Here is a 27,239-nt window from a genome sequence, read left to right on the forward strand (position 1 = left end):
ATTTATTGTATATGATCTGAGAAGCTCTACAGACCTGGAGTGGACTTTGAACAAAGATTGCTTTTTTTCCCCCCTCCAGATCAAGTTATTGCAGTTTAACTGTTACCCAGTAACTTTATTTGCATTTTTGTTTCCAAGCCAACGAAGCCTTCTGGGCATTTTCTTTGTTTGCCCACATGACTCTTTTATTCCCATGCCAACTTGTACACTCTGTGGACTTTTAGATCCTCACACTCAGATTACAATACGATCAGACAAGAGAGGTTGCTGCTTATAGCAAATCCCCCCAGCAAAACTATTTGAATCAAAGTGTAGCTGCTTTTATATACTGACTATCTGAGCTCTCTTGCAAGTGTCTAGATCTTTTGGATCATCTGGATCAGGAGTCCAAACAACAAACCCTGCAAGAAAAAGGATGGGAGATGTGCTCGAGGAGATAAGAAAGCAGTGTCTGAGTAGAGGAGCAGCTGGGATTAAAGGCCTAGCAAGGCAAGAGACTGCACTTTTTTCCCCCTCATGCACATATTTACATGTATGACCATTATATGCTTTAATAGTGTCACGTGCGATTCGATTTAGAATGATGTAATCATACATGACATTGGCGATCTTGCTGTGTATCCAGAACCTTTCGCATCATGGATGACGATGGCAGCAAGTCTCTAAACCTGGAAGAGTTCCAGAAAGGTTTGGAGACCTACGGATTGTGTGTTGGAAAGGACAAGGTGAAGGAGATTTTCACGTTAGTGGACAAGGATAAAAGTGGCACCATCGACTTTGAGGAATTTCTTGAGAAACTAAGGGTAAGGAAATCAGGTGCAGTGTCACATTTTAAATATGTTCCTTTTTCCAAGGGTATTTATGGATTTAGGTGATTTAATTTTGGCTGTGGGAAAAAAAAGGTTATAAAAGACCCAGTCACTCACCAAATGAGCATTAAAAAAAGTTTTGTGGACTCATGTCAGATCATGTATCCCCAGCCCCCTATGTCTAGTGTCAGAAAGCAGGTGATAAAACAGGCCTTCCAGAAGCTGGACCGAACCGGTGATGGCGTTGTAACTGTACAAGACTTGCAGGGAGTCTACAACAGCAAGCATCATCCCAAGTTCAAAAGCGGCGAGTGGACTGAGGAACAAGTGTTCCGCTCTTTCCTTGACAGCTTCGACTCACCGTACGAGAAAGACGGAAAGGTAGTTATTTTATGTATTATTTATGCTAAAGTTATTTCTCTATATCAAACACAGGACTGTAGTTCAATATGGCAATTGGAAAGATAATCTTAAATGGATTATTTGGTGATTATCAGAATGTCATTGTATTCAATAAACTAGAACATATAGCTTTCCTCCTGCTCTCAACTCACCAATCGCATAAACTATCGTAAATACACCGATCAGTTATGACATTATGATCACGTGCCTAATATTGTGTTGGTCCGCCTTTTACTGTCAAAACATTCCTAACCCATCGAAGAAGCATTAGCTTCTTCAGCAATTTGAGCTACAGCAGCCTGTGTTGGATCGGAGCCATTATTCGTGCTTCTAACACATCTACTTTAAGGACAAAATGTTTACTTGCTGCCTAATATATCCCACCCACTAGCAGGTGGCATGATGAAGAGATAATCAGTGTTATTTACTCCTGGTTATGATTTAATGTCTGATCGGTGTATATTTGTCTGTGAAAAAACATCACCAGACCACACAAGGTGGCAGAGACACTGGGTCTGGCACTCCTACCAGCGACACGTACAGTATTCCACTGTACTGTGTCCAGCTTATGCTTTAGCACCCAAATGATCAAACACTGGATCGCCTACAGACCAATTGTCAGCCTATCTTTAAAAATTGAAAGTTCACATCAGTTTAGGTTGTGTTTGTAAAAAAAAAAAAAGAAAAAAAAAGAAAGAAAAAACAAACAAAAACCTGCCTGTAGCTCTATGTAATTAAACAGACAACTGCATATATATAAGACCAGTTCTATTTCAGTTTCATACAGTTTCTTGCATTGATACTCAGTGATGAAGTCTTTACGCAGTGAGAGTACTAATTTGAACCTTGCTCCTCTCCATGGCAGGTCACTTTGGACGAGTTTGTGAATTACTACAGCGGAGTCAGTGCCTCCATCGACAGTGACGGTTACTTTGTCACCATGATGCAAAACGCATGGAAGCTATAATCACAACAGCTCTCTAATCTGTTCATCTTGCTTGAAATAGTAGTGGAAGCAGCAAATGGTGCTTTTGGTTAATGCGCTTAAAATTGCATCTGTGCAAATGTACTGCAACTCATTTTCTGTTTCTAACAAACTTATACCTGCATTTTAACAAAAAACAAATACTGAAAAACACATTTACTTAATGATCCTAAAATTGTTTCTATCCATATCTCCAAGTGCTGTACAAATATTTACCAGATAGAGATTTACCACTTATTATTGAACAAAGTTAAATTGATGTTCTATCACCCCCTAGTGGACACACTGATGCACATCCAGTTCAGTTAATTATTTTGGGGTCAGGTCAAACAGGTGAATTCCTATGACCCAATTAAATTCCCAAAAGTGTGCTAAGCAATAAATCAGCACACACTAAGTAACATTTAAAACTGTACCAATAATGTGCATTTATTTAAAGTTAAATTGAAATATGCAGTGTGCACCCTGCATGAAGGAACCACAGGTTTTAATTCAGTCTCCTGCTGTAATTTTACAAAGCACTTTGATTTTCACTGACAAATCAAAATAGATAAAAAGTTAAGAGACCACATTTGACATTACACAAAAAATTTATTTCAAAGCTTTTCCTTTTTTAATTTGGATTTTTTTTCTATTTGTTTTGTAAAGGAGATTGGAGACATGTTCTAGTAAATGATAATATATTCTTAAAAATTTACATGGTTCTGTATTCACGTTTCTAAATGCACTCAGTATTTCACACACAAAAAGAGTCATCTCCACTGTACTGTCTCCAATGACAGGGAAATGGATAAAAAAAGTTAATAAAACAATAAAAAAGGTAACATGTTACAAACATTCAGAATATGGAAAATAAACACGAATATCTGCAGAGTTGTTGGTTTCAATTTTCTTTTCCTAATCAAAGCAGAAATAACCATATCTGTCCATAAGCAAAGCTAAAGGGCAGATTCTGGTGATTCCATAATAGTGAGGAAGAGGTGGGGGTGGGGATTCCCTTTTACTTTTTTCTCTTCTCACTGGTGGAACATTGGAGAAGCACAGATCCACAATATCACAGTCCATTTGTTGGTTTAGTCCTTTATTTATTATATCAATAAGAGATCTAACTACCATCATAGCAGACTAGTAGAAGTACTGGTTTAAGGGAAACGAACCACTGGAAATGAGTTAGACTCAGATACCCCAAAAAAAAAAAAAAAGAAAAGAAGAGAGAATGATTGAGGTCCAGTGAGGATTTGGGTTGAGGGTATAAAGTTACTGAACGGTGGTTGGATCGTTTTTTTCTGAGCAGTAAAGTCATACAGTGGTGGTCTGCAACCGAGCACAAGAGCTTAGGAGAAAAATAATACAGCGGGTGGAGGGGACAGCAAGAAAGTAAAAGATAAATCCTGTGGTAGAAGTTGCAGCTGTGACATGTGCCGTATCTTAACACAGAGAGCGGAATACCCTCACACTCATCAATATGATGAGCAGCCAAGTCCAAAACCTTAAATGGAAAAGTCTGTTTCTCTTTGTTTTTTTTTCTTTGTTTTTTTCTTCGTTTGTTTGTTTGCAGTCCTGGAAAACTAAAACAAAACAAAAAAGCAAACAAAATGATAAAAACAAAAATATTGAATTCCAGATTCACGATGAATGTAGGAAGGGGCGAAAAAAATAAAATGAACTACGAGTTTTAAGTGAGAGACGCTGGAGCTCTGCTACAGGGCTGGAGCTGAAGGACCCACAGCGCTGGGCTGAAAGAGTTGCGGTGGTTAAGGCTGTCCACCCAGATGCCTGCACAAAAGAAAAACCCTGTAGAGCAGTTTTTAGACAGGCAGCTGACCAGGGTGTTATGTGCTCTCAGCTGCTGGTGCCTCAGCAGAGGTTTCAGAAGTGCCTGATGGAGGAGGGGGAAAAAAAAATAAAAAGGTGTTATAGTTTCAGATTATAAAATATTTATGGTAGCTTGCAGTCACAATATGGGACTTAAAGTCCAAGTAGGAGAATTTTTCTTTATATGATTTTTATTTTTTTTTGGTTTGTGGTGCTGATCTAAATAATACCTTTTCTTATGCTGATATTTTAAATGACAGATTATTAATACACATCCAATGCAGGGCAATGACTGACAAATATTAAGTAAAAAAAATATCTATACGTTTAGTTTAAAACACCACAAACTGAATCGCGCTGATGACTGTCAAAAGCTGGACCCATGGTTATATATTAGGGTTGCAACAACTAATCGATGATAATTAGTTGATTAGCTGTGCTGCTTAAGTTACAGTTTTAGCATGACGCTAAGATAACACAGCCGCTTGAAAACGAAGCAGAGTACAGGGTCGACACGCAGCAGGAAAAAAACACCGGTGTCACGGATGAAGGCGAAACATCAGAACAGTATGCAAAACCTGTATAATCCTCATCATGTGAAAACGGCAAAGTTTAAATGAAGTGCTTTTGTGTAAACTGTAACTATGGGACAGTCGCACTGCATCTGTTCTGTCGTGACTCGTGCGATCAGCTCGCTCACGACATAGTGAGAGATTCATTTAAAACAGTGCGAACAAACAATACATCTAACAGCAGCACGATCACATGTTAGTCACTGTTGTGGTTTTCAGCCAATGCTTATGCATTTGTACACCAATGTATATTTTTTATATTTTTAATTTAAGCCTGTTAACTTGCATTTCCCTGTTCCATTCTCTTTTTATAGCATTTGTCTACAACTTATCTGCCTTCAAACGTGATTTACTGCGGCTTTACCATGTTCAAATGCTTGTTTTTTTTATTGTTTGGATATTTAATTTATGCAGATATTTAATTATTATACAAAATATAATTCATTATATTCTAGATGCTTATATCTTCACAACTAAACAAAATGTCTCATTTTTAAAGCATGGTTGTCAACATGCCATCTGCAATTTTCATTAAAAACAATACAAATGTTGATTTACACAATTTACACCTTGCATGCTCAAATTTTTTTTTTTGTATTTTTATAACAAAAGAAACAACTCGGCACGAGTGAATTTATTTAAAGGAAAAAAATCCTCCACACACTCCTCAACAAGCAGCCACTGTAAGCTTTAAAATGTCAAAATAAAAGAAAGATACACTTTTTTTAAAGAACACCTTTATACATAAATACCCTTAATTAGGGTTTTTTTATAGTTATAACAAGCCCTAGTTATACACGTATAAAGTTTATTTTAATGGGGTGTGCTCCATTCCATCAGACTGCATCACACCACTTTGAAGTTGGGTATTTTCCAAGGACAGCCCATAATTAATCATTTTAAAAAACCCTTAAGAGGCAACATCCTTCAGGGGCAGAAAGCTGGCAGTTAAAAAGCTGACACTGGAGACACCTTACAGAAAGCTTTAGTACTTCAATATTGAATTGTTTTTTTTTTATAAATGGCACATTCTTATAAATCTGTTTTATTTGCATTCGATTTTATAGAGCGTTGCTAACTAATTTCAATTTAAACAGATAATCAACAGTGTGAAGGGAAGCAGAAGACGGAGAGAACTGTACCGCTGACGCTGGTATTTCCTGTAGGGGCGATGTTGCTGCTGCTGCTGCTGCTGCTGTTGCTGCTGCTGCTGCTGCTGTTGTTTTTAGCAAGCTCTACATCATCATCGCTGTCATCTTCATTGGATTGCGTGATCTCTGGGTGGGGCGGCTCGACTGTGCTCTCTGCCTCTTGCTCGGCGCGACTCCGCAAGGCCAGGATGCGGTGGTGGAGTGCCGCTGCCAGCTGTCCTGCGTCCTTCGAGCTGGCCTGCGAGAGGAAAATCACAATCAGCACGACAGACAGCATCGTAAAAACATTATCCCAAGGCAAAATGTTTGCATATTCGCTTCGAACACTTCTGTTTTACACACGACATCAGTGAAGTGTGAAGACACAGGTACAGGTGCAGTTAAAGCTCAATCCTGGCATTAAGCTCATTATGTTTATTCTGTGGTGCAAAAAAATAAAATATTAAGGAGTAAAATCTGGACACAAAACTTGTCTCTCTGCCAACTGACCGACTTGTCTTGAAGCCAGCTGTTAATAGGAATAAATTAGATTTCCCTTAAAGGTTGTTCAAATCAACTGATGTGTAGGGTTCACCCAATACTGCAACTGCTGCAATACTGTTTTCAGTTTCTGTTCTCCAATTTGGAAAATGTTTGAGCCTTTCTAAAAACAAGCTGTCTTTTTACACTAATAGGGATTTATAGGAAACAGACAAGGAAAGATTTACTGCATTCCTTTGTGTATAACCAAGCTGTGTTTACCTGAAACTAATCTTACACAATCTCAGCAGACTACAAAACATTGACACAAAACAATACAGACTAAGTGGATTAAATAGCAACCGACATCCTTGAAACAATAGCAATTTCATGCTGTATACGTTCTAGTATGCGGTCTAAAACCTAATGCCATAGTAAAAACGCTTGTAGTCAAAACAAACGCCATCTGCTTCTCTCGAAATAGTAACCGACACACAGGCACAGAGCATACCGATATAAGGAAGACCTTCACTCCCTGGTCCTCTGTGTCCATGGCAGTAATGCGGACGCTCTTCTCGCTGGCCTTGTCCACCTGCATCTGAGCCCACAGCTTAGTGTTCAGAATCAGCCGCAGACTACCCTGGGTGCGCATCACTGATGAACAAGTGGAGGGGGGGGGGGGGGGGGAACGTAAAGACAAAGAATAAGAAGCGATATTGCTATTATGAAAAACGTGCTTCTGATTTTAATATACTCAATAAAAGCAACAAAATACAGAACATATGCAAAATAATTGGGACACCTGACTTTTCCAGCCATAGGTGGCTCTTAGCACAAAGTTGGAACAACATAGTAGCATTAAACTTCTGACCTAGAAGACCTAAACATGTTCCAACATGACAATCTCCCTGTGCACAAAGCCAGCTCCATGCACATATTGTTTACATGGTGTAGAGTCAAAAATCTTGTGTGGCCTGCTAAAGAGCTCTGATTTTAACATTAATTAACTCCTTTGTAATGAATTGAAACGCTGACGGCACCTGAGGCTTCCTCAGCCTGCAAAAGTACCGGATTTTACTAATGTAAAAAGCAGAATTGGAATAAATGTTGAATGGGATGTTCACGTAGCACATAAGTATCTTAGTCAGGTGTCCACAAACATTTGTCCACATAGTGAAGTGATCTGACCTAGCCTTGACTGAAGTGTGCCATCGTCGGTAGAAGCCATGTCGTTGAGTCTCAGCAGCCCTCGGCCTCGCTCGATCCACGACTGAGCTGGTTTGTCAAACACGAACAGCTTGCACTGCATCTGTGGATAACAAGCAAGACAAGAGAAAACAATAAATGCACATTTTCAACTCAAAGCTGATATTCTCACATGTGCTGACAACAAGATCCGTTCTCCACTTTTTGGACCAAATCAATAACAGATGCTTTCCAGGAATGTAAAATATGACCAGTCAAACAAATTGGGTACATTTCCTCATACCCTGCACAGACGTAAAAACCACAAGTGTTTTCTGCACCATATCAGGAACCAACAGTTTACCTGAAGCACATTGCTCTCTGCTTCCTCCCCGGTGCGGACCTCCACTTTCTCTAAAATGCACTTCTTGGCCGTGGCTTTGGTGTACGCTGCTGCCGATTCCTCTAGAGATTCTGTCACGCTGTGATCTGGACACACACAGTATTCAGATGCACCTTGAATAGGATTAGAGCAAAGGGATGTGTATATATATATATTTTTTAATATTAGGATTTTTTTTATTTTCAGTCAATTTACAACACTGAGTATTCATTTTTAACCAGTATTCGGTAATCAGTAATAATCTAATCCCTATTAAAATAATGCTCTGATTGTAACATTCACATTGTCATTCACTGCAATCAAAAGGCTTTATTCTTATTTGTATCGTTGTGTGCGTCAAAAAACAGCACCGCCATCTCTAGCCAGTAAAAATACATACAATCGCATGAAATAGAAGCAGATTTTGTTCTAGCCCAGATTTGTGTAGTCTGTTAGTTTAAAAGACCCCAGAGGAGTGCTTTTAGGATAATATTTTATGTATCTAAAACTAAAAACCAAGAGAACTCACTTTTGTCTGGGGTGGTCTCCTGTGACGAAGGTTCTGGTGGAGAAGCTGTGTCTTTACAGCCCTCTGCTGTTGATTCACCGCCTTTTGGAGGACTCTAAAGTGCAAACACACATAATCTTCAGATTCATTCATGTCAGCTTGCTAAGAAAACTACAGCATGCTGATATTTTGGTTTTCTAATATTTTTAGAAGCCAGAACTATTAGGCTGTGCCAACATTTTTGCAGAAATCCATCTTACCAGCACTCTCTCTGACATGTTCTGGCCGAACACAAACTTGGCTCCTTTGTCTGTGTTGTTCGTAGCATTTAGAGAGCTGGGAAGCCAAAAAATGCACAGGATTAGACAATTACTGACAACCTGCTAGTTAAATCAGAATGTAAAAGACAGAAATAAACGTGTATAAAAGAAAACGGGTAAATGGGAATTACCTTGGAGTGCCCATGTACTGCAAGAAGTAATTTGTACTCCCAGACTGAGAGTCCTGTGTGGCGTCTTTAGATTCACTGGCTGTGCTGTTCTCATCCACCTGCAGAGACAACAGGATTTCAACATTTAATACAGAATCAGAAGGGACTGTCACTTGGAAAAGTGCCCACAAATATGTCCTGACCTTTGCCCTATCTTTGATGTTCTGCCCAAACACGAAACCGGGGTCAACGACCACATCCTTCTTCTGTGCACTTTCCTCTGTCTTTCCTACTTCATCCTCTCCTTCGTCCTTGTCTTTCTTCTGCATAAGAAAAGTTAAATTTCAGCAACTGAATTTAACCCCTTGGTCGTCAGCGCCGCACCCGCGCGACCGATATCCAATTGTCAATAAAAAGGGAGAAGAGTAACCAGGCTACATCATTCTAAAGCTCTAAGCCTCAAGCAGCGATTTCACATCACTGTGTGTGTGTAAGCAGTACACAACAACAACATGCATTAAAAAAATGCACTAACATTATTATTGTAATAACGAGTCACAAACATCCACTGCTGCTAATCCTGGTTTATTAGGAACGAGAAATCTCCACTGAACAACATGCCGTAAAGCATTTTTGCTCCAACCAAACAATAGTGTTGTAATTTAGATTGTCATTTCTTTGTTTGTGTCACAAAACTTCGCCTGGTGTTTGTGTGTATATGTTTCCGAATAACTTTTGCATAAAAATGTACATCTTGCTGGTAAAAAAAAAATAAAAAAATGGCTGGTAGAATATAGTGTTACACAACCCTTGAGAACACAAAATAAAAAAATTATAATAAAAAAAAAAAACTGAAAAGAAAACAAGGGGAAAAAACAGACAGTCAAAAAGGTTGTTTTATCTGAGATTTGCACAAAGCAGCAATGTGGAATATATTCTTGGGGGTGAAGTAAAAACAGAGACTTGGAGATCTGCATGGAAATGCTATTTTACATCTGTAAGCCCGTTTGTTTTTATAAGAGAATTGCTTGAAAAGTGTGTGTGGTTATTGTTGAGATTGAAATGGCCGGACATAAATATGAATGGCCATGACTGTAAAACAATAGCTTGTCTGGCTACCTGGCCATCAATATGAATGCCAAATCAATATAAATAACCAAACATGTTTAACAAAAGCCTTTAATGGTCAGCCATTCATTTCTATGCAGACTGTATGAATAGAGTATGAATGGCTACCTGAGTTTAGCAGGTGGCTCTCAAACAGGGGGAGGAACAAAAGGACCAGAAATAGTCACAGATAAATGTTTGTAGGAATCTCATTAAAGTCTTTATGAAATTTGAAATAAAAACTCATGAGATATGTGGCTTTCAACCTAGTACTTTTCTGGATTGCTCCAGGACTGATTTAATGTATTTATATATGAAATAAAACTAATGTTTAATGCAGGAAATGTATATCCATGACACTTCATCTGTAACGTAATATCATTTTGAGCAATATCAACTTTGCGCTTTACTGTCAGTCATCAAAGTGTCTTCTTTCCAAACATGTTTAAATTGTGTATGTAGCACACTTTTATCAGGAACTGTTAACATTTATATTTAGGTAGGGCATTTTCAGCTGAGAGTCCCAAAATCTGTGCCGAAGGCTAACAGGTCAACAAAACAATGATGCAATGTAAAATACACAAACAGAGCTAAAATAAGGGAATTATTATACACTGTTTGAGCAAAAATTTACTAGCAGTTGTTTAATGATTTGAAATGAAATGCACATAAACCTTCAAATGAAAGTTTGTGTGTTCATGATCCTGTTTTGATTTTATAAAAGAAAAAAAAGACTCACCGGTGATTTTTCTGAGCTCTCTGTGTTGTTCAGGAAAATCCCCCGGCCTTCTGTAGCTGCCTCTGAAAACTTGCCCACTCCATTTGTTCCACAGCTTGAGTCTGTTAGGAAAACTTTATTAGTAAATGCCATTCTAATAACAGCAGCATGCTATACATACATAATACTGGATAAAATACTGTATATACAAATTTATTTGGTTAGGAATTTACTGATATTGCTGCTCAGCTAAACATCACAGTTAAAAAAACAATAAACACAGTAATGTGTACTAGGGCTAAAGCGACTCCACGAGTAACAACTAATTTGAATACAGAAAAATTATTATTTGCCTCAAAACTTCGTTCAGGCCATTTAACTACACATTGAGTCCCCACGGACCATTATTATTATTAATATTAAGATTCCAAAGTCTGGGGTCATTTCAAACTAAAACAAAGAAAACAAAGTAGGGTGCGATTGCCTTTTTTTTTTATAGAATTTTATATTTCTATTAATGATTTTTTAATTTTATTTCTATATTCATATTTGCATTTTGATGTAATATGGCAATAACATGCACTAAATAGATTTAGTTTTCACAGATATTCTTGTATGCAAGTTTAGCAATCATCTTTCATCTCCTCCCATTAGGGGTCGCCACCGCGGATCATTTGTCTCCATACTAATCAGTCCTCTACATCTGCTGCTTTCAAATTAACAACCTGCATGTCTTCCCTCACCACATATATAAACCATATCCATAAATAAGTATTAGACAGCAACGCTATACACATTACCAGTGGATACTATTTCTTCATGCAACTGCTACATGTTTATAATAGACAAAAAGCTTAAACAGACACTTGCTCACTTTGTGTCATTACTACAGTCACAACATGGAAAGAGAGACTACAAACATGCCCACTAAGCTTAACCAACATAGAGTGAGATTTCTCATTCAACCCTACAGTATAACAAAATCATGTTCGATAAAGTTACTTTGAGAGTATTCAGGTCATTTAATGATCATTTCTTCCCAGCACTGATGCGGTGAATCTGTTGTATGTCAGTAAAGGACACCGGGGGACAAACAGCCTAGTGTGGGTGTACTCACTGCTCTTGCTGGACTCGGAAAGGGTCTTGGTGGGTGGAGCCTGTAGGACTGCAGGCCTCAGTACGCTGCGCTGCTGCTCCTTAGGTTTCTGACTGGGTACACCTGAAAAACAGCCTACTAATGGATTGGAACGGAAACCGAACATCCTACAACAGCCAGCCAAAGGCTAGAAATCTACACCAAAAACTACAGTTCAAGCCTAATTGCTGTATTTCTAAGCGTTCTTGCATTCAAAAGCAACCGAATCTTAACAGCTTACTGTGTATAAATATTGTAGGTATGGAGACAGACAATTTATACATCAAATTATACATAATTTTATTTGTATATTGTTTTTTAATATATGGCACACAAGGAAAGACTTTACTACTAAAACTAGTCAGATCTCCAAAATACAGAAAAACAAAAATACAGCTTTTTGGCAAAATACATCATATTCTGGATCTGACCAAGCATTACAGAAGACTTATGTTGGCAAATAAAAATGGCACAAACCACTAATTGCAGACGTAGTGTCACATTTCCAGTGTGAGGTCAAGCTAATTAATCAAACATTGTTCTACTTCCGAAAGAGGAGGAAATTAATCTAAATTTAAACAGAATCATTAAAAATTAAATGAAAATGAAACAAGAACAACCATCTCAACGAGTATATCAAATGCACTATATGGACAAAAGTATTGGGATACCCGACTTTTCCAGATACAGTGGTGTTCAAAATAATAGAAGTCCAACATCACTAACCAGTTCAACCACTGTTTTTGGTAGAAATTATATTTCTGCATGGCAAATATTTTAGTAGGAATAGAAAACCAACAGACCCAACAGTAATGACATGCATGTTGCTGATTTTGTGTAAATGAATGAAAAGAGTGTGTTCAAAATAATAGCAGTTCGGAGGTCAATTAGAGAGGTCAATTATTCTGTGAAAAAAACTGGTGTCAAAAAGTGTCCCTTATTTAAGGATGAAGGCAGCAAATGATGTACTGTGCATTTCTCTCTGAAAATCGCAGTAAAATGGGTTGTTCCAGACATTGTTCAGAAGGACAGTGTACTTTGATTATAAGGTTGATTGGAGAGGGGAAAACAAAGAAGTTCAGAAAATGATAGGCTGCTCAGCTAAAATGACATCAAATGCTTTTAAATGGCAACCAAAACCAGAAAGTCATGGAAGAAAACGGAAAACTACCAATCGAACAGATCGAAGAACAAATAGCCAAAATGGCAAAGACTCAGCCAATATTCGGCTCCAGGGTGCTCAAAGAAAGTCTAAAGTTACCTGTGAGTACTGTAACAATTAGAAGACATCTATGTGAAGCCAAGCTATCGGCAAGAAGCCCCCGCAAAGTCCCACTGTTGAAAAAAACGGCACGTGCTGAAGAAGTTACAATTTGCCAAAGAACACATTGACTGGCCTAAAGAGAAATGGCGCAATATTTTGTTGACTGATGAAAGCAAGATTGTTCTTTTTGGGTCTAGTGGCAACAGACAGTTTGTCAGGCGACCCCCAAAACACTGAATTCAAGCCACAGTACACTGTAAAATCAGTGAATCATAGTGGCGCAAGCATTATGATATGGGGATGCTTCTCATACTACGGTGTTGGGCCTATTTATCGCATTCCAGGGATCACGGATCAGTTTGAGTACATTAAAATACTTGAAATGGGTTTCACCAAGACAACGACCCCAAACACCAGTAAGCGAGCAGCATCTTGGTTCCAGACCAACAAGATTAATGTTATGGAGTGGAAAGCCCAATCCTCGGACTTGAACGCGATTGAAAACTTGTGAAGTGACATCAAAAATGCTGTTTCTGAGGCAAAACCACAAAATGCAGAGGAATTGTGTTGTGTAATGCAGTCGTTCAGGGCTAAAATACCTGTTCACAGGTGCCAGGGGTTGGTCGACTCCATGCAACACTGATGTAAAGCAGTTCTCAGAAATCGTGGTTATACTAAACTATATATTAGTTCAGTGAATCACAAGAAAGCTAAATCTTTTTTTTTTTTTTTTTTTTTTTTTTTAAAGAGTATACAGTAAAGTTTTGACTTTAAAGAAACATGCAGACACTGCTATTTTTTTTTTTCGAACAGCCTTCTTTTTCTTCACTTTCTGTAAAGTAATACATTTGATACATTTTTCTCTGTTTCGATTTAGAATTTGCGTGTATTGAAATACAAGTTGTTATAAGGATTTTGAGCTTTACTCACTTTAACACACTGCTATCATTTTGAACACTACTGTATATGTAAGTCCTTCCCCAAGCCGTTACTATAAAAATACAATTGTATACAATGTCTTTGGATACAGTACCATAAAAATTTGCCTTCACTTGAACTGAAGACTGTTCCAGCATGACAATGCCCCTGTGCACAAAGTCTGCTCCATGAAGATATGGTGTGCATGGGTTGGCGTGAACAATCTTTAGTGGCCTGCTACAGAGCTCTGACCTCGAACCTACTGAACACTTTTTTGATGAATTGGAACACTGACTGCATCCCAGACCGTCTTACTGTACACGAGTGCCGGAGTTTTACAAAAACCCTTCATGCTGAATGGTCACAAATCTCCACAAGCACACTCCAAAATCTAGTGGAACATCTTCCCAAAAGATTGATATAATACGAATGGGACTAAATGTGTAATGGGATGTTTAAGAAGCAGACAGGAATCTTATGGTCTGGTGTCCACCAACTTTTGTCCATATAGTGTACATGTTTGGCGAACTCAGGGACTCATTTCCAGTATATCACTACTCTATTGGCTAACTGGAATTTTCATGTGACCAGGTGGAGAGTGAACTTTAAACCATTGTGGTATTATAATCACCACCAGAAGTAAAATACATCCACAATTGGCATAAAACCTTTCAAACTTACACACTGCATATGACACCCATTTCTTATTGCTAAAATAAACATTAAGATTTTTTTTAACTCGCTCTCACTGCATGGAAAGGGTAAGCCTTACCTGCACTCGGCGCTTGACCATGGATCAGAGTTGGAGGTTTCAACCGAAATCCAACTGGCTTCTCCTCTAAAAGAATCAAAGCAGCAAAGAACACAAAAAGGCAGGATTAGATCATTTAACTTTTTTTTTTTTTGTGTGTGTTGAGGAAGAATGTCATAAGGCCAATGGAGAAAAAAACACTTTGGTCCCAGAAACCTACTTTCCTATATTCCTGTGCTCTTGGAAATGATAACTGTGCATATTTTAGTTCTTCCTGTTTGGCTGCTGAGAGAAGAGATAGAAATAGCTTCTCTTGTTTCCTCTGTACTTCCTCAATTTACCACTAAACACTTTCTCTGGGTGCTGTACAAACATGCAAAGGCACGTCACGACTTAGCATAAACATGGGTCATGTCCTGACAAGAGGTTTTAAAATAGCAAAACTACTTTTCATCCTTTCCTTCCTCTGCTGCACAAAACTAGCTTAATCAGGAAAATTATCACAAGGACATGCATCGATATAATTCAATAAACAGACAATATGAAATCCAAACCATGCAGCATACAAAAACAAACAGCAAAAAATTAACAAGTGCAATGTTGCATCAGAACTGTGACTGACTTCTTTATAGAGCATCAACTTGGCTCTTTTTTTGAATTGTCACATAAAATTGTCTTTGTCCAAACAACATTCTGCATTAATTAAAAACACGGCTTGAACCATCTGTGTTTAAAAAAAAAAAAAGGGAAAAATAAATAAAATAAAAAATGAATTGACAGACTAAACAGCAAATTTTCTCCTGGCAGTTGGTTTGCATTGTTGATCATAGCCTGTAATGTGTTTAACATGAAACAATAACACCATTTAAAGTACTTTGACTGGGTTCTGAGTCAAATGAGCCACAGCAAAACAAGTCAAACACGATATTTCCAAGCTAATTATATTTCAAAACAGATTACTCTGCATTTTGTCAAATTCCGGCTGAATGTCTTCTTATTATGCGGGTTATGTGACGTGAACTGGTTTTGGTTTCAGTGTACCCAGCGCAGGTCATTAATCAATGACGCACCTGATGTTGCTCTACAATGCATATTCTATTAAATCGAGAACAATGACTCCTCTTTGTAACAAAGCAAACGTGCGTTTTGAGTATAAAGCTCATTTCATAAGTGTACAAACTAACGGTGAGCTAGAATAAGATGGAAATTGAGCAAAACAGCTTATAACTACTGACTTGTATTTAGTAGTCACAGTAACATGGTAAAATCTTCACAAGTGCTCTTACCTGGCTCAGAGTCCGAGTTGCCTGTTGGAGACTGACAGAAACTTGACGGCATAAACACATTATTCTTGGAAACTGCAGCGGGAGACACAGACACACACAAACACACACACACACACACACACAGAGAGGAAGAAACAGTGTGACTACGGCAGCACAATGAGCCAATATTTCTGACAGATGGCTTGCTAACCGTCGGCACCAAACTGAAGTCACATCAGAATAACACACAGCTGAAGTGCCAAGTAGCATGTAGCAATGTAGAGAAGAAACACAACTGAAAGAATTAAGATGCTTCTTACCGACAGGTCAATATTTGCATGACATTTACATAAATCCACATCGTGGCTTTCAGACTGTACAGGAGCAGCAAAACATCAAATTACATCACGAGTTTATCCGAGTGATGTTACAGTTGTTGCGTTACCTGAATGCGCAGGTGGGAACTGTGTTAAAGACGAGGTTCTCTCTCTCTTCACTGGAGGACAGTATTCTCCGTCCTCCCTGTCTGAGTCTAAAGACAAGACAAATCAAATATAATTCGAAATACCGGCAGCATTACATACATTTATACAAGAGGCGTGCATAGCATTAAATCAGACCCGAATTCAGGATCCAATTAGTTGATTGTTAGTAGATTCCAAGTATAAACTTTAGCATCTTAAATTAGTCCCAAAGGTTTATCCCTAGTGATAAGAAGAAACCTTTAAAGGGGAACCAGACTAAAAAAGGATCCCATCCTGATCTGGATGACACCGAAACTCCATTTCTTATAGTGCTATTGATTCACTCTAATTGACTAACTAATCCATAGCAACTGTTCAGGATCTGGTGTATGTGGTGCATAGATTAGATTAAACACCAGATCATTCCACCCACATTCACCTTGGGGCAATCTGAAACAAATCTAGTAGGGGGGAACCAGGAAACCCACAAAGTCAAAGGAAGAACATATACAATGCCACATAGTCAATCACCTGAGCTCAGGTTAAACTATATACCCTGTAGGTTGCAACATCAAAAAATAACTAAATAAATAGATAAACTAATAAAAAAAAAAAAAAAAAAAAAAAAAAACCCACCACCACAACCCAACTGAAATTCTTTGATGTGATATCAGGGTTTATCTACTGGACTGATAAAACATTCTACATTACAAACAGCTATCCATTAAGTGCCTCACTTTTAATCTGGATCTATTATATTGCCTTTATACTTTGCATGGCCAATTTGACTGGAGTGGTCAAGGATTCCTTTGGGTTTTTCAATGTCGCCCTCTTTAAACAAATAGTTGTTAAGAAGACAATTGGGACATCCCGACTCAAGATCATTGCTTTTAACACAATCAGCATGCAACTGAAAAGGTGCCTTAAGATAAAGCCGATAATAAAGCAGACATACCGTCCCCATCCTCTGCACTGGACCCATCGGCAGATCGCTGAAAAGGAGAAAATCATGCATTAGAGACAAGTAAACTACAACATCTAATTGCAAATCTGCAAACAAGATTGCAAATACATTTCCAGATATTATGCTCCTATCAACCATCTACACAGCAGGACCATAATAATAACTATAATATGGTAATTAATATGGTTCCCGACAAGGAAATCAAATAAAAAAACAACCGAATTGTCACCTGGCCAAAAAAAGCAACATCTATAAATATGCATAAGCTAAATAAATCACAGTACAAGCCAAATATTACCTTCCTGCTAGTAACTAAATCAACTGAGTAAGTGTTGCTTAGTCCCATACAGTCAACTGCCAACAGTCAGCTGAATTTGGATCGTACTGTGTGGTGATGATCCCCCCTGCTGAGCTGGTCCATCTTGTCACCATAGGTACAGTTCCATTGGCTGATGAGGCCACAGCACAAACAGTACCACCATCATTCAAGTCAAAAATCACCTTTTTTTAATCCGACAAAAAAACAAACAAACAAAAAAAAAAACCACTGGCATATAACTCCCTGCTGCTTGCTACACAATCCCAGCATGGGTGCCTTGCCATGGTAATGGGTCACAGTGGTGGCAATGGATCACCACAAGTTCCCAAATTCCTCTGCTGGCTGGAAAGTAATCATTTTTTTTGTTGTTGCTTCTGATCGTTGGGACCACTTTACATGCAGTTCACATGCTGACTGTTATTAAACTGAATTTACCCTCTGGGATGCATTGGAACCTCTGCGTGATATTGATTTTATTTATAATTTAGACACCATTAAATTCAGGTTCGAAAGCAACCTATGCAACAAGCCATGACCAGTAAAACGCTACAGACTTTAACAGGGTCATAACCATAACTTCTTTGAACAAACAAAATTTATATTATGCTGGGTGTCAAATTGCCTGCACTATCAACCTTCCTGAGCTCAAATTATAATAAATTAAACCAAAAGCAAACTCTAATTAGTCATCAGGCTCGAAGAAAAGTCCACTTCGCCAAACTAATTTGTTAGGCAAGTCATTGTGGCTAAATAGATTTACATAAAGCATCCATGTGGAGATCACATAGATCTGTGGCAAGAGCAACTATGAGAGCATCCAGGCTTTAAAACATAAACCCGTCCATCTCTCCATGCAGCATAGACAGACAGGTAGAGAAAGAAAGAATGGAGAGAGAGAGAGATAAATAGATAGATAAATAGATAGAGAGAAAGATATGAAGTAATCAACAATCAGACCTACCTTCTGTGCCTTGTCCTTTTGAAACACGAACACTGGAGGAGCTATGGCAGGCTTCTCTCCTTCAAAAAAAAAAAAAAAAAAAGGATCAGGTTTATTATCATTTCACAAATTAACATATTTCATGTCTATAGTCATAACAAAAATGCAGACAGGTCAAGCAGAGTGCACCAAACATGACTCAGAAAATCGGATACATCATTTAACACTACGTCTTTTGCCTTGTCATCAGTTGTTCCATGGATGGGGTGTGTTCAGGTTGCAATGTCTCACATAAACGCATACAGACGACATGTTCCTTGGTCGCTTGAAAGAATCACCAAATGAATTTTTTCTTTGATGCAAACAATAAGAAAAAACACTCGCACTGCCGTACTTGCACCTTCATTTATCAGAGAAAATATGCTTGACAGAGCTAGAGCTCTGCTAAATGTTCTCAGATTTCACAAATTGGTGAACTGTTCACATAGAGGGAAGAGGGGGTTTGGAGGGCAGCCACTTGGATGCAAAATTAATTTGTGATATTATGTAATGTAAGCAACTCAACTGTCAACTTTCGAAGAAAATTTTTCAATCGCAAATACCAATAGGGGTGTAATGAACAAATGTGATCATGTGTATTGTGGAAATAAACAATATCAGCTTTCTATTGATTATGCATTTAACGCAGATTTTTGGCTGTAATGCAGCAGACAAATGCCTAATTGTTTAAACTTTATACTCCATAGATCACAATCACTTAATTAAAAGCGCCTCTGGTAACTTCTAAAGTAAACCTTCTTCTTTTTGAACGCACTTGAAATGACCCATGGTCCTAATAAAACTCTGGCATGGTTAAGAGGGATTAGAGTACACGTCACATTTGTAAATAAACAAAGACACATGATCAACCTGACCCTCTGTTATTTTTAACAGCAGTAGTAATACATCTGTTGCTGTAAATGAAAGCTGAGAATAAATGACCAGGCTCAGTCAATGTGGCTTAGTGTAAATATAGACGATAACAAAAATTCCAGCAATGCCCGTTTGTGTATATTACAGATACAGAACACACACACACCATTAAAAACATTAACATGGAGTGAACAACATTGATTAAATTGTTACAATGACATTTGTCAAGGGATGGGATATAAATCACACAGCAAGTGAACTATCAATGATCAAAACTGATATACTAAAAGCAAAAATTGGATGAACATAAGAATCTGTGAGACCATGACAATGGCTAAATTGTGATCGTTGGACAACTGGGTCAGAGCATCTCCAACACAGCAGACCTTGTGGAAGTACATAGCAAAAGAGGCCCAAAGAGAAACAACTGGTAAACCAGCAACCCGAGTCATGGCAAAGGCCAGCTAGTCTAATCCATATTACACAGAAGAGCTACTGTGGCACAAACTGTAAGCCAACAAAGGAAAAGTGATTTCTCAGGACAATGTTCGGCTCAGAAGCCTTGGGTTCTGGACTTCTTGTAAGACTTGTCAGCTACCTAAACATTGTTGAAGTCCAAGTATACCCCTTCATGTAAACAATATTCCTTATTGACGTGCTCTTCCACACTACATAATAGTTCACAAATGGTTTGAAGAAAAGTCAGCACTTCTTAATTTTTAGAACTGGAAGGATCCGTTGCCAACATATTGATGCCAGTTAGCGAACCGCAGTTCTGGCAGCAGAAGTGGAACCTACAAAATATTAGGCAGGTAGCTGCTGATAAACATATAAAATTAACTCATCATGTTCAAACTAGCAAGTGACCAGTCTCTTGTGACCAATTCTGCATTACTTCAAAGATGCACTTGCCAAAATTTCGAACAGTTATATAGCTTCTAAAACTAACTAATAATCGTAAAATAACCTATGGTGTAAATAAGTGCCTCTTATTCACTTAGCAAAAGTAAGCAAAGAAATTTTACTAGCATACAATGTCCAGAGAACCCAAAAATATCTGCTACTTTCTTCCAATCTCTATTTTATAGTATCTCCACAGGATGGGACAAAATATGCTGCAAGTGTTTTATGCATTTTTAAGTGTCAGACAAAAAAAAAAAAAAAGGAACTAAAGACACAAAGGCATTGCTGTAACGAGGGGGGGGGGGAGGCTTTGTGAACAATTTTAGACTACACGCACCATAGAATTGCTCAAACTATCGTGTCATATACGATTAACAAGAAATTGAGAAAATCTCATTTCAAAAGCTTGTTGCAATTCCACAGAAATCTCAGCGCCATCTTGCACACAGACGATTATGATCAAACTCTTGATGTCACCCAAATGAGGATGGGTTCCCCTTTTGAGTCTGGTTCCTCTCAAGGTTTCTTCCTCATAACATCTTGCTCATCAGGGATAAATGCACACCATCCACCTTGACTGTTGATTTCTGTAAAGCTGCTTTGAGACAATGTCTGTTGTGAAAAGCGCTATAGAAATAAACTTGACTTGACGATTATTGGTATCTGCTGCTTTATGAGGTTTAGCTCAAATTTAGCTACCCATCAATACCACATGGAACAGCGTTAATGGCATCCTTAAGGTTATAGAGTAGATATAAAATTATAGCCACCATGTTATAAATGCAGACCTCCAGATCTCCACCTTTAATGCACTATAGAAGCAAGTAAAATCTAACCGCAAGATGTTTCACTTTTAAGATATAAAAATAAATAAATAATTACAGCATCAACTCGGTTACATCACTGTGGGCAGCCCTAAAATACTTTGTAATGGCATCATTTTTGCTTATAAAACAATTTTGAGGTCAGATCCACTGGATTGCACAAGCTTCCAAACCTTATTGACTTGGATTTGATCTTTGGTTCATAAGCATCCTGGAAAAGTGAACAGTCTAACAGAGTGGTGTAAATATATAAATACTTGGAGATTTATTCGGATAAAGCCCAAGTTTTTGCCGAAGGAAACCAGTCTAATAGCATAATGTTGCCACAATCATGCTTATCCATGGACATGGTGCTCTTTGGGCTACGATTTCATGATTTAGCGTCAACATATCTTAAGTTCAAAAACGGTTTGTCTTGGTCTCAGCAGACCGTTACATATTTTTCTGCCTGGTTGGGCATGATTTATGCAGGCATGGATGGGTTTTTGTTAAACTCAAGGTCTATCCTACCCTACAGCTCATACATGTGAAGAACATAAGCGATTGCTGTAGCAAACAGGAAATTGTACATTTTCTTGCAGCTCCTTCAACTTTGCCTCTGGACTCTTGGCTGCCTACATGATAAGTTTTCATCCTATTCTTGGCCATGTCACTTTGGAGTCCCATTTTCTTGACATGTTGATGGTCTCGCAGTGTTCCCCTGAATGATACCTTTCACTGGTGAAATCGTCTTCGTAAATTGCAAACTATGACCATCGGATAAAACAAAGACGTCAAGAAAATCCTACAGAAACATCTTTAGCTGCACCCAAATCACCTTATTGATAAGTGTTGCATGACTTTTGCACAGGAGTTTGCATATGATTGGTTAATTCACTGTCACGTGTCCCATTATACAAATTTCAGCTAATGTGTTAGTGTTAAATACGGAAATGTCAACTTATTTTCCACTTGAATTCATTGGTTATCACAAGGTGGAGACAGATCAGACATTATTTATTTTGGTTTCATTTCAAGATCATAAAAACTTGCATATTTAGGTGTTAAGAACCTTTTTAAACACACACTGCATAAAATACTACACTGTGTGTAAAAGATGAGATCTTCCTGGTTTTAATGGTCTCACCGATGTCATGCTTAAAAAAACCTCAATCTCGCAGCTCTGCAAAGAGTAAAGCTTTCCAAAATTACCTACGAGCAAGGAGAAACACCATAAGAACCTACTAAACCAGAATCCGAAGTTAAATTTGAAAACAAATGTTAATATACCTCTACTGGTAAACAAAAGTGTTGGGGTGGATGGTGTTTTTTTTATTATATTACCTACGACACTAACTGGCACTCAGACCATGCCATATGAAAGTAGACAGACGAGTTTGCACACTGCTGCCTTTTGACAGCTCGCTAATCAAATAACCGACATGCCTACATCTCAGCATAGCACTTTCAAACACTTTTACAACTATTACTCAAGTTATCAGATTCAGAGCGAAACTGATACTTTTGTTTGCTGCTACACTTCACATACAGTTTTTTTCGTGTACCGTTCGCCGAGCACAGAAAATGCGGCGTAATTAAAATAAACGGTTACATAAAATGGCCAGGTTGTGGGCATTTCATCAAGCATTCATTTACAAATCATGCATGCGAGTACAAATAGCAGGAACTATTACACTTCTGCAGCACAACAGCTCTGCCCTTTAGCCGAGTTTGTGCCTAGAGATCAGTTTAAAAACTTGCATCTTTAATCGGTAAATAAATTCTTTAGGCAACCCAGGTTCTAGTAGTCAAATCAACTGAACGAAGTTTGAATACTGGGCTTTCACCTTCATAAATGAAAGAAACCAAAAGGTTAAATTCAAAGACTAGCTAACACGCAAAGCATTTTTTTTTAAACAAAATTTTATAAAATTAGATATCACCAAATAAACAATCTCATAAAAGTGACACTCATTTTATTCCACCTACCACCCTATTTTCAGACATGCATGGCCCCGCTGTGAACATTCGTTGGTGGGGGGTTTTTATTAGTAATTTTACTCTGAATCAGACTGTGCAAACACAGTTAGTGTGAAGTTAACAAAAAAAAAAAAAAGATTCTCACCATAAGAATCTTTTGGACTAGATTTAGATTTGACCAAAATACTCTGGATACATTTTTCATCAAATTTCTTCAGTGTTGCTTTTAATGCAAACCAGAAATAAAAATGAACAGTAAATGTTGACTTGTCTCCTGGATAGGCACTTCCATAAAGGAAACCCTATATGAGCATAAGTTTGTGGACACCTGGCCATAGATTGGCATGTGCTTTTTAAATGCACCATTCAACATTTAGTCCCCGTTTGCAGTTATATTAATCTCCATTCAACTGGGAAGATGTTCCACTAGATTTTGGAGTGTGCTTGTGGAGATTTGTGCTCATTTAGCTACAAGGGTGTTAGAAAAGTCAGGTACTGCTGTATGGTGAGAAGGTCTGGGGTGCAGTCACCGTTCCAATTCATCCCACAATGTTCAATAGAGTTGAGGTCAGAGCTCTGTAGCAGGCCACTCAAGATCTTTCACTCCAACCGATGTAAACAATATCTTCATAGAGCTTTCTTTATGAACAGAAGCAATGTCATGCTGGAACGGGTTCGGCTCATAGTTTAAGTAAAGGCACAAATTGTGTTGCATCAAATCAAATACATCATATACAATTGTGTAACTCCAACTTTGTGTAAACAATCTGGGGGAAAGAACCACATTTGGCAGGGAAAGTCAGGTACTTTTGTTAATATAGTGTAGTTTCTGGATGCCCAGTAGACACTGGTTTATCGATTTCCTACCACCAGACACAAAGCCTTTCCATCACCATACATAGAAGCAGTCAATAATATTGCAGCAATACTTTTTAAGACTGGCCAATGCAAAAAAAAAAAAATGATCTCACCACAAAGTAATGAATCCAGAGCTGCATGTGCGAAAGCGTTTTCATTACACTCTGCCTGATTTAGCAGCATTAATGTTCATTACCCAAGTAACTAACATTACAGTGCACTGGCCTGTAAAGAAGATGCTGATAGCCACAGGTCAAATGCAGTACTTAGATTACAAGGTCTTAAAGTTATGCAAAAATTTACTCAAACAAGAAATGAATTAACTGTGTACAAAAAATTTATTTCTTAAAATCACGAGCAGAAAAAAAAAAAAAAATTTAATGAACAAGAAAGCACATTTCCCTATCAAATTCAAGGAAGTTACTACGATAAGCACCAAGCAGTAGCTTTCAAACAAGTTCCCAGAGAGATCTTAACCTTCGTGCAAAAATGCCTGGATTTTCATTATACTTTAATTAGAATGTATTAATATATTCTCTATTACTATATATACTCAGTACCAGTCAAATGTTTGGACACGCCTTCTCCTTCAGTGTTATTTGTTTTATTAACACTGTACATAAATACTGAAGAAATCCAAACTATGAAAAAACATCTATGGAATTGTTGTAAACAAAACAGAGTTAAATTATATTTTCTTCAAAGTACCCACCCATTGCTTTGCTGACAGCTTTGCACATTTTTGGCATTCTCTCAGTCAGCCTCATGATGTAGTCACCTGGAATGAAAGTTCCCAGAGTTCTTGAGTGCTTGTTGGCTGATTTTCATTCACTCTCCGGTCCAACTCATCCTAAAACATCTCAACTAAATTTAGACTGGGTGATTGTGAAAACCTGGTCATCTGATGCAGCACTCCGTCACTCGCCTTCCTGAATGAATAGCTCTTTAAAAACCTAGAGGTGTGTTTGAGGTCATTGTCCTGTTCATAAAAATAAATGATGGTCCCACTATGTGCAAACCAGATGGGATGGCATGTTGCTGCAAAATGCTGTGGTAGCCATGCTGGTTAAGTGTGCCCTCAATTATAACTAAATAATTAACAGTGTCACCAGCATTGCACCCCCACATCATCACACCTCCTCCTCCTACTCCTCCAAACTTCAGAGTGGGAACCAGAAATTTGGAAAGAGTCCGTTCAAGCTCTCTACGTCTAAAATGACAGCAGCTAGAACCAGAAATCTAGCATTTGGACTCAGACCAAAGGACAGTTTTCAACTGATATAATAATTCCTTTACGTGTCATGGCCCAAGAATGTTTCTTCTGCTTGCTGTTCTTTTAAAGTTTCTTAGGCTGGTAATTCTAATAAACTTATTTTCTTTGTCTTCCTTTCCTCCACAGGTCTTCATAAGAACCTGTTTCATCAGTGTTTGATGGCTTTGGTGACTACGCTTGGGAAAACATTTAAAGTGATCAGATTGACTGACCTCCAATTCTTAAAGTAATGATGAACTGTCGTTTCTCTTGACTTAACTGTTAAGCGTTTCTTGCCGTAACATGGATTTGTACAGTAGTCGGAGTAGCACTAATAGGGCTATTGACTCTCTACTCAGTGTTTCCTCTTGTGCAGACAACTGATGGTCTAAACACACAAGTGTTACAAATAAACTCTTGATAAGGCAGACCTGTGAGCTGGAAACCATTTCAGGTGACTTCCTCATGCATCTTGAGAGAATTCAACAGGTTTGCCAAGCTGACAAAGCAACATCTTGCTACTTTGGACAATCTAAAATATGAAACATATTCTGGGTGCTTGTTTAATGCATAAGTCTATGCGCGTTATTTCATAGTTTGGCTGCCTTCAGTATTAAATGTGCAAAAAAAAAAACCTGAAGATGAAGTTGTGTCTAAACATTTGACTGGTACTGTATATATGCATGTACACTGACCAGGCGTAACATTATGATCACCTGCCTAATATTGTGTTGGTCCCACTTTTGCTGCCATACCAGTCCTGACCCTCGAGCTTTAACAGCATTTACTTCTTCAGCAATTTAAGCTACAGGAGCTCGTCTGTTGGGTCAGCCTTCGCTCCTCACGTGCATACATAAGCCTGGTCACTGGTTCACCACTGTACCTTCCTTGGACCATTTAGACTGATACTGACCACTGCATACCAGGAACATCCAAGAGCTGCAGTTGTGTAGATGCTCTGACCCAGCCGTCTAGCAAACACAATGTCAAACTCACTGAAATCCTTACGCTTGCCCATTTTTCCTGCTTCTAACACATCGACTTTGAGGACAAACTGTTCATTGTTGCCTAATATATCCATGCCATTATGAAGAGATAATCAATTGTATTCACTTCACCGGTCATAAGGTTAATGTCAATGTTATGCCCGATCGGTGTATATAATGTATCTAAATGCTCACTAAATGCCATCATCTCATCTGACCTGTGGAGTTGGAGATGGTCAAGAGTTAGAGATATGAGTCTTGGTTTGATCAAGTGCACATCGATGACTCCAGCTAACGTTAGCTTAAAGCTAATCCTGTCTAGGGTGATTGAGTCAGATTACAAAATAATACAAAAGCAACAATAGAACAGAATCACTGATGCCTGACAACAATCATACTCCATAATCATAATCCATGAAGCACTGCTTGGTAAGAAAGCGTGCACTTACTCAACCGGAGATGCCATCACCGATTCATCGCTAAATAATAAATATAAATGATAAAACCATACACGATTTATTTACGAAGCTTTCAGTCGTGCGAGTCGGTCATTAAAAGTGCGGCTGTGTTCCTACACAGAAGCATATAAATGAATATAAATGTGAAACTAGTGAAAGAGCCGAACCCGCCTAAAAAAATCAAAGAAACCAGAAAGGCCCGGAACATTAGCTAGCTCCCGTGGAGGCTGTTTAACCAGCGCTACAGCTAACACCTCTGCTAGCTAACCAGGTTATCGCTAACCATGCTAGCTAAAACATTCCCTCCTAATGTACAGCCGGCTCAATAAAACCAACCCCGAATCTTACAAACTAAATCACGCCACTCTTACAACACACGCACACGTGCTTATACAAGTCTCAAAGGCGTTTATTTTTGGGTTTAGTGGCTCCGCTGTTTCGCCCCATTTGCCTACCTTCGTTCGCCAAGTCCGCCATTTTACTTCTCCGCGCACACCCACAATGCACCGCGGCACACGGGCGTTATTTCTAGCACTGAAACAAA

At 38.3% G+C, this 27,239-nt stretch overlaps 2 protein-coding genes across 9 annotated transcripts; one reads left to right on the forward strand and one right to left on the reverse strand.

Moving 5' to 3' along the window:
* Positions 1-214: 214 nt before the first annotated feature.
* Positions 215-3,069, forward strand: capsla (calcyphosine-like a). Its single transcript, XM_083526220.1, has 4 exons — positions 215-489; positions 626-803; positions 981-1,190; positions 2,077-3,069. The coding sequence occupies exons 1-4, from the start codon at positions 416-418 to the stop codon at positions 2,176-2,178; spliced, it is 564 nt and encodes a 187-aa protein (XP_083382346.1). The 5' UTR covers positions 215-415; the 3' UTR covers positions 2,179-3,069.
* On the reverse strand, positions 2,768-27,239 carry ranbp3b (RAN binding protein 3b). 8 transcript variants are annotated; one of them, XM_083525806.1, is made up of 17 exons: positions 27,151-27,238; positions 18,565-18,623; positions 17,276-17,312; positions 16,302-16,388; positions 15,878-15,949; positions 14,613-14,678; positions 11,641-11,742; positions 10,545-10,645; positions 8,902-9,021; positions 8,720-8,817; positions 8,529-8,604; positions 8,290-8,383; positions 7,743-7,867; positions 7,382-7,502; positions 6,705-6,847; positions 5,726-5,972; positions 2,768-4,075 (listed from the first exon to the last, which is right to left on the reverse strand). In XM_083525806.1, exons 1-17 carry the CDS (start codon positions 27,170-27,172, stop codon positions 4,029-4,031), a joined length of 1,617 nt encoding a protein of 538 aa, XP_083381932.1. In that variant the 5' UTR covers positions 27,173-27,238; the 3' UTR covers positions 2,768-4,028. The 8 variants fall into 8 exon arrangements, with proteins under 8 accessions (XP_083381932.1, XP_083381930.1, XP_083381931.1 ...); XM_083525804.1 differs by having other exon boundaries at positions 7,743-7,894; XM_083525805.1 differs by having other exon boundaries at positions 11,641-11,754.

Source organism: Silurus aristotelis, assembly GCF_946808225.1.
Source record: "Silurus aristotelis genome assembly, chromosome: 22".
NCBI classification, from domain to species: domain Eukaryota; kingdom Metazoa; phylum Chordata; class Actinopteri; order Siluriformes; family Siluridae; genus Silurus; species Silurus aristotelis.